The sequence below is a fragment of the Solanum dulcamara genome, chromosome 8 (assembly GCF_947179165.1).
Source record: "Solanum dulcamara chromosome 8, daSolDulc1.2, whole genome shotgun sequence".
Taxonomy (NCBI): domain Eukaryota; kingdom Viridiplantae; phylum Streptophyta; class Magnoliopsida; order Solanales; family Solanaceae; genus Solanum; species Solanum dulcamara.
Window position 1 is genome coordinate 70,191,962 of NC_077244.1, and position 7,954 is coordinate 70,199,915.

Sequence of the window (7,954 nt, forward strand, 5' to 3'; positions counted from 1 at the left end):
TCTTTGGCGCGTGGACCCATCACTTCCATTAATCACGTTTACCCTTTTATGTGTTTTCCATACTGTTTTATCTAGCATTGAACGATAAAATATACTGAGATCTGAATTTACAACGTCATATTTAGTATAATTTTACACGTGAAACTTAGAGACGATATTTGTATACAAATTTTATTTTTATTTTGTTAAAATAAAAACACTGTTTTTTTGATATACTCAACTCTAGATATGAATCTGAAATTTGATGCCTTAAAATGTCAATTATTTATTTAGTCACAACATAATACCATTTTCATTCCTTTTTGATTGTCATGATAAAGTTTTACACAATTCTTAAAAAAATATTAATTAGGAGCGTTATTTAGCTAATATACCTGTACCTTTTAATTCTAGAATAATTAATATTAAGGGTAAAGTTGAAAAAAAAAAAATTCTCTCATAATTATTTAAATTGACAACTATTTTGGGACAAGTATATTTAATATACATGACAACTAATATGGGACTGAGAGAGTAACATTTATATGAATATGTGTGTGCAATGTATTCATTAGATTGGTGTCAACATTATTAGTGTTTGTTTTTTTACTCAAAATCAAATGAATGTAGATATTTCTTTAACATAAATCGGGTGAGTTTTCTGGTTCATTTCCAACGCGGAAACAAAAAATAATATCTTCAATTTAATTTTCGAAGAGTCAACTTGAAACAAAAAAAAAGAGAGGAAAGTCAATGATTCGTTATGGGTCAACCCTAATCTTCAGTACGTGTGTTTTGTCCGGTTGAGAATAGATTGTGGCTCTATATATTTCAAGTTGAGTCATTTGCGGTGGAATCAGAATTTTTATTAATGAATTTTAAAATATGAAAAACGTATAAACACACGAAGAAATTAAAAAAGATTCAACATTATTATATATACATAAAAAAATAATTTTAACTATATAAAAAGTTTGAATAAATTCCCTTGATCCTACCTGGCTCCCGCCCGTCAGCTGTTTGTATTTTATATGTTGACATCGTCAATAAATTAAAAGTCGAAGTTTAGCAAAATTCCTTTCACATTTGTTCTCTTTCTTTTTATATATATATATATATATATATATATAGCGAATGCACAACTTGGAGATTTTAATATCCAAATGTATAAATCACTGTAATAAGCAAGCAAAAGCACACGTATGCCATACTCATGAGCGGCGAAGCTAGAGTACTTGAAGTTAGGGACAGAAGCGGAGTTATGATTTAAAGTTTATAAGTTTGGAATTTTATTTCTTCTAAACTACTCGACAGATAAATACAGAATTTGAACCAAAGCTATCGGGTTCACTCAATCCATAACCGAAGCTCTCTAGCTTTGACACTTGTCGACTTACAGGTTTGATAAAATTCAATAGCTTTGACTAAAACTTTTTATTTGTGCTATAAAAATTTATTAAATATGTCATAAATTTAAAATTCATACTCTGACAGTATTTATTCAACAATGTCAGCTTGATCGATCACCACGTTTTCCAACAAAGCTAGTTTCTGATCATGCTACAAAAGCTCATCAGATCACAGCTATGATCAATCAACCTTAATTTGGAAGTGTCAAAAGGTGAGCTCGGACGAACTATATGTTGGATAATGGATAGTATGTCTAAGTAATCATTTTATTTTATTTCTATAACAAGAAAAAAAGTTTATTTCAATTTAAATTCGTATATACATAAACATATACTCCTTCCGTCCCATTTTAGTTGTCATATTGCCCTTTTCAAAAGTCAATTTGACTAATTTTTAAAGTTAAATTATATTGTTTTAACTCAATATTATAAAGTAAAAGATTAGATAGTCAAAAACTATATGAAAAGTATTATAAGTTACAATTTTTTTTATATCAATATGATAAAAAATATATATCTTAAAATGTTAGTCAAAGTTCATATAGTTTGACTCTCAAAAGAAATCGTGACAACTAAAATGGGATGAAAGGAGTATATATTTGTGAAATAAGGAGAGTTTTCAAAAGAGGCCGTGAGTTCCCAAATATTGTCAGAAAAACCTGCAAGTATTAAATAAGTTGTTTGTTGTATCCTAAATAAGATAATCAATATTAATTTTCTCCAAATATACAATGAACAATATCTTCGTTTAAGGAAAATCGTTCTCACGTCTCAAGCCTTTCTCAATTTCGTTTGGCCAGTTTATCTATATATTCTCTTGTCTAATACAAAAGGAACATATCTTGTTGACAAATTAATTAAGCAAAACTAAATATTATGTGCATATATGAGGAGGATGTGTCTACTATAGATAGTACTCTCTCCGTGCATTTTTACTTGTCCACTATACTATTTTGGATGTCAAATAATACTTGTTCAGTTTATAAAACTAATGAATAATTTATTATGATGTGTGTGTTTTACCCTTACTATTAAATATTATTCATTTTTCAATGTTTAGATGACTTGTATTTAATAAGAGTTGATTTACTCTTATCATTTTCTATTTTTTAATTCCTGTGTCAAGTCAATAACGGGCGATTATTATTGGAGCGAGGGAGTAATAGTTTTAGTGAACCATTCATGAAGCCTAAAGAGCTGATTTTATTAAGGGCGAAGTATTCACATGATTTTATAAGATTACCGGTAAATCCCTATGTTATGCATTAATTACTAGTAACTTCGTAAAAGAAAAAAGGAACTATTATAGGTAAAAATCAGTAGCTTTGATACGAAGGTATGGGGAGATTAAAAGGGAGGATTGAAAGAGTAGCAATAGATGGATAGCATCTTCAAAGGATTGATGGATTCTTCTGGCGCGCCTTAGTCTCATAAGCTTATGCCTATTCCTGCCTTTTGGGAGGTAGACTTGGGCACCAAGCTATCTGTTGTCCTGACACGGAAAGGTGTGGCATTCACCTGAACGAAAAAAGGATTTCCTAAAACAAAGATAGGCGGGGAAGACGAGTAGACTCCACAAAGCAGAAAAAATCCCCATGTTATGCATTATTTACTAGTAACTTCGTAAAAGAAAAAAAAGAACTATTATAGGTTAAAATTTACTGATTTTTACTCTATTACTCCTTCCATTCCATATTAAGTGAATTTTTTAGGGATTTTTCATTGTTCAAAATAATTGAATTGCTCAAAGTTCAAAATAGATAGATGTTTGAAACTTTTTCCATATTTGCGTTTTCATTTATTGAAGTTTTATATTTTCTAGGAGATAAATCACACTACTTGCAAAGTTATATTTATGATTTTACAAAGGGCAATAGTGGAAAGTATGATTCAAATTATGTCCTTAAATATTTATCTTAATATATATGCATTGCCTCTCAAATTTCACTTAATATGAAATGAAGGGACTACTATATATAACTTAATTATATCTTACCATATGAATAGTTAATGATGGTCCTGGTTTTTGTTGCAGACTTTCATATATAAAAGAATGACGCTTTCTACTAATGTCTTTCTTTTGTTATATTTTTTAAAAAAACATTTAGGTTCTTCATTAACTTTTTACTATTTAGAGTTGGCAACAAACTGCATACATCTTATTCTTTCAAATCCCACCGGATTACGATGGATATGATGTTATTATTGTTAAACTAAAAATGAAGAACTGTCACTTTTCCCTTTACAAGAATTGTTAATATTTTACTTTTCTTCTACTTAATTTGTGTTTTACATACTGGAAGAATATTTACTTTCTTTTTTAGTCTTGAAATATTTAGAATATTTATTTTCTTTCTAAGTCTAAGATTTTCATTAATTACAGAATACTATTTACTTTCTTTTAGTTTAGTACTTCCTCTATTTCATATTAACTGAATTTTTAAGGTAATGCAGACATATTAAAAAAAATATTCAAGAACAAAATTTGAATTATATTTTCTCCTATTACTCTTTTTGTTTAATCAGCCTCATAAAGATGATTAAATGTGAAACCATAAATACAAAAAGTCTATAACTTTGTAAGTAATATAGTTTAACTCCTAGAAAATTACAAAACTTCATTAATGCAAAGGGTAAACATGGAAAAATATTCAAACATTTCTCTTGAACTTTGAACAATTCAACTATTTTGAACAATGAAAAAACTCTAGAAATTCAGTTAATATGAAATAGAAGGAATATCTATAAGAAAAATAACATATTTTATTTTATTTTATTCCCCTTAGTTCTCTATAAATAGTGATATATATAGTCTCTTATTTTTAATGCAAAAAACAATATAAAGAATCAATGAAATAAATTTTGTTTATCCTCACTTAGATTTTCTCTCCCGTTTCTTCAATTACATAACAAGAATATCTATAGATTAGAAGCTGATGATGTGTCTCACAAAGACCAAACTCAGCAGGAATATAATTTATACCATCTTTAGACCATAAAATACATATGATTTTTGAGAACATTAATTATATACTAAGATTGTAATCCCTGCCCACAAATATATAAAACTGTACTTGTGTAAATGTTCACACTCTTGTACTTTAGGCAATTATAGGTACAAATGTATATACCTATTAGTTGTCAATTTAAACAATTAAGAGAGAATTAATTATATTTTTTTTAACTTTATTCTTAGCATTAATTATTCTAGAATTAAGAGACACATAAATAAATAAAGATCAAAAAATTAATAAGGGGTATATTAATCAAATAACACTCCTAATTAATGTTTTCTTAAGGGTTGTGCAAAACCTTATCATAACAACTAATATGGGACGAAATGAGTACTATTTCGTAAATATTTATTATGCTATATATATAGTACAAGGTAGGGGTCAATGTCTAATTCCGTCACCACGCGAAGTAAAAGCCTGGATAGCTTAATATTAAAAAAATGTATATACATTCAATTGCATAATATATGCAATTTTAACTTGAATTAAGTGATATATACTTGTACAAAGCTATCAATTCGAATTCAGAACACTTTAATCAAATTGTGATTTGTGACCCTATATATAGAGACTAAAGAGTTAAGCACATTTAACCCCATGATGTTTATTTATTTTCACAGTACATAACTATAGTTCCTGTTCAACTGAATTTTAACAACCAAATCAATTAAGTAGTGTTTTCAAATTAATTGCATGACAAACGAAAGAAACTAAAGGGCACTTTTAGAACCAATAAGTACTTATTAATATATAGTACGTACGTAAACGGCATATATATATATATCCTCCAGAAATTGTATACCTTCATGTTGGTCGAAAAAATTACTGTGGATCTTCAAACTCCTCCAAAATAGGCCCTGAGCTTGAACAAGTACCAAAATAAGATGAAAACCTCAGATTGTTTTCATCTTCTTGCTGGTGATTAATATAACTTGGTTCTTGTTGTACGTCATGAGATGCTTGTTGTACCAAAGATGTCATCGATGATGATTTCGACGATTCGGCAGAATTCAGTGTTTTAGGGTTGAACCCTGTGCAAAAAAACAAGTATAAGATAGGGACTTGTGTTAGATAATTAAGTAAATAAAAGTATCAGGTTGTTTCTAACGGTTTAAATTTTTTGATGAGACCGTGACACACTTTAACATGTTAAAAGGGTAGACAAGTTTCTAAAATTTCAAGTCTTGGATTTTTATGTGTTCAATATATGAAAAATGAATTAGCTAGGCACACATGACATGATGAGGCAGGTTAAAGACAATTTGCTAAGCTTTTTTTCCAAAAAAAAGTATTTTCGAGGAGGAGTAGTAATTTGTATTTGCTTAATCAATTTGAAAAATACTTTACAAATATTAAAGCATCAATTTCAACTTCTGAAAAAAAGTTATGATATTGCTCAAATCATCCAGTACTCTTACCTGTAGGATGATAAAAACTGGGCGAGACGCCAAAGTTCAAATCATGAGCATTATTATTGTAATTACGGGAAGAATTTGGGAGAAAATTATTGGGTGGAAATTGGGCGTGTTGATGATGATTAGTAGTAATTAGGTATGATGTCCCAAATTGATCAGTTTTGGATTGAACCCTTTCTGGGAAATTGAGTTTAGCTTTGTTTCCTTTAAATTTAAGTGCAGCTTCATCATATGCAATTGCAGCATCCTCTGCAGTGTGGAAAGTACCCAACCATACTCTAACAGCTTTTTCCGGGTCACGGATTTCGGCCGCCCATTTTCCCCAAGGTCTTTGCCGAACACCTCTGTACATTCGCCTTCTCCTTTCATTCCCTTCACATTTTCACATAATGCCAATATCAATAATTCAAAATTCATCGTCACCCAAATAAAATTTGACTGATTATGATCAACAAGTAACAAATATATATATATATACCTTGTTGTTGATTGATCTGAGGTAGTTGGTTTTGCATAGCTGCAGTAGTACTAGACGATTGATGAGTTAGGGTTAATGATGGCTTATTATGATGCGCGGAGGAAGCTGAAGAAGAAGAAGAATTGCTAATAACTTGTGAGAGGACAGCAACCATAGTAGACATGTCATGTTGAGATCGAGCTGATGAGTACATATGATTATTATTATTATTATTATCATCGTCTTTCTCCTCCTCTTCCGATTGATTGCGCCTTTTCCCATATCTATTTCGATCCATTTTTTTTATAAAAAAAATAAATTATATTTCAAGAATAAGAGCTATTTATGATTCATTCAAAGTAGCTAATTATGATAACTAACTACTGAAAAACAAGTGAAAGAAGTTGAAAAGTAAGAAATTGAAGAATGAAATGAGATAGCTAGGGTTTACAACTGAGAGACTATATATCTTGGATGAGTGGAGAAGTTAGAATATTTGTTGGTCATACTACTAATTTATTTGTCGTTATTAATGCTCATTTTTCAAAACTATTTTTCAATCGATTGGACAATAGTCGAAATTGGAGATTATCCTATAGAACTCATATATAGTGTATATAAGAATTTTTTTTTAAAAAAAAAGATCCTTTTTTTGGCGCCTCTTGGTGGAACACAATCTGAGAGACCTATTCTTTTTTTTTTCTTCTTGTTTTCTTCTTTGAATACTATGTTCTCTGTTTTATTTTGTTTGTTCTTATATTTCTTTTTCGTTTATTTTAAAAAGAATGTATTTTTTTAAAAAAATAAAATTGTTTGATTATAACTTTTCACATGAGATGTTTAAGATCACAATATTAAAAGGAATTTTGTTATAGTTGACATATCTTTAATTTAATACCATAAAATTCAAAAGTCCTTTTTTACTTTCATAAATTTCGTATCAAGTCAAAATAAGACAAATAAATTAAAACGGAAAGAGTATCTTTAAATGTTGCTTGCATAATGTCATGCCACTGGTGTACATTTCCCTTCTCCTTAATTGTTGTGCATATACAGAAGAATAACAAAAGGAAACTCCCAAGGAGACAAATATGAAAAGGGAAACTGTTTGTTGAATTCACTATATCTAAATAGTTGTGTGTAATCCTATTATATCTATTACGGTCAATTTGTTTTGTGGTCCATTACATTCTTTTTGATTTTATTTTATATCAAATCTTCGAGAAATTTTATTCTTACAATGCGAAATTGAGCAGATTTGTCCTATTTTAATTCTTTAGCTAACATATATATATGTCCTTACTTTAAAATACTTGGTCCATATGCCCTTATTTTAAAGTTTTCCCACTTAATTAACCTAGTTATGAAATTAATAATTAGTTAATTGACATTAGATCTTGACAGATCGATATTATTTTATAAGAAAACTTCGTCTTACACGACCTGATAGGGAGAAAATATTTGGTCCCACGCCATGCACATACTTTGAGGGCATATTAATAACATGTTTGGATTGACTTATTTTTAAGCAGTTTATAAGTTGAAAATTGCTTATAAGTTGGAAAAAAAAAAAATAGGTGCAGACCAACTTTTTTTTTGACTTATAAACTGCTTTCAACTTATAAACTGCTTAAAATAAGTTCATCCAAATAAACCCAATTATTTATTGGGGCTTATTTT

General features: G+C 28.9%; 1 protein-coding gene across 1 annotated transcript; it reads right to left on the bottom strand.

The window, feature by feature from the left end:
- Positions 1-5,224: 5,224 nt before the first annotated feature.
- LOC129900134 (ethylene-responsive transcription factor ERF114-like) lies at positions 5,225-6,572 on the bottom strand. The gene is made up of 3 exons (XM_055975082.1): positions 6,296-6,572; positions 5,821-6,189; positions 5,225-5,433 (listed from the first exon to the last, which is right to left on the bottom strand). Exons 1-3 carry the CDS (start codon positions 6,570-6,572, stop codon positions 5,225-5,227), a joined length of 855 nt encoding a protein of 284 aa, XP_055831057.1.
- Between the last annotated feature and the right edge of the window lie 1,382 nt (positions 6,573-7,954).

What these genes read in the sequence shown, in the direction of transcription:
- LOC129900134 (XM_055975082.1), bottom strand. Translation starts at nt 6,572, where the DNA reads ATGGATCGAAATAGATATGGGAAAAGGCGCAATCAATCGGAAGAGGAG. An exon ending in TCAGATCAATCAACAACAAG is followed by an intron (nt 6,190 to 6,295) that starts GTATATATATAT and finishes GAAAATGTGAAG; the next exon opens with GGAATGAAAGGAGAAGGCGA. An exon ending in CAGTTTTTATCATCCTACAG is followed by an intron (nt 5,434 to 5,820) that starts GTAAGAGTACTG and finishes TTTTTTGCACAG; the next exon opens with GGTTCAACCCTAAAACACTG.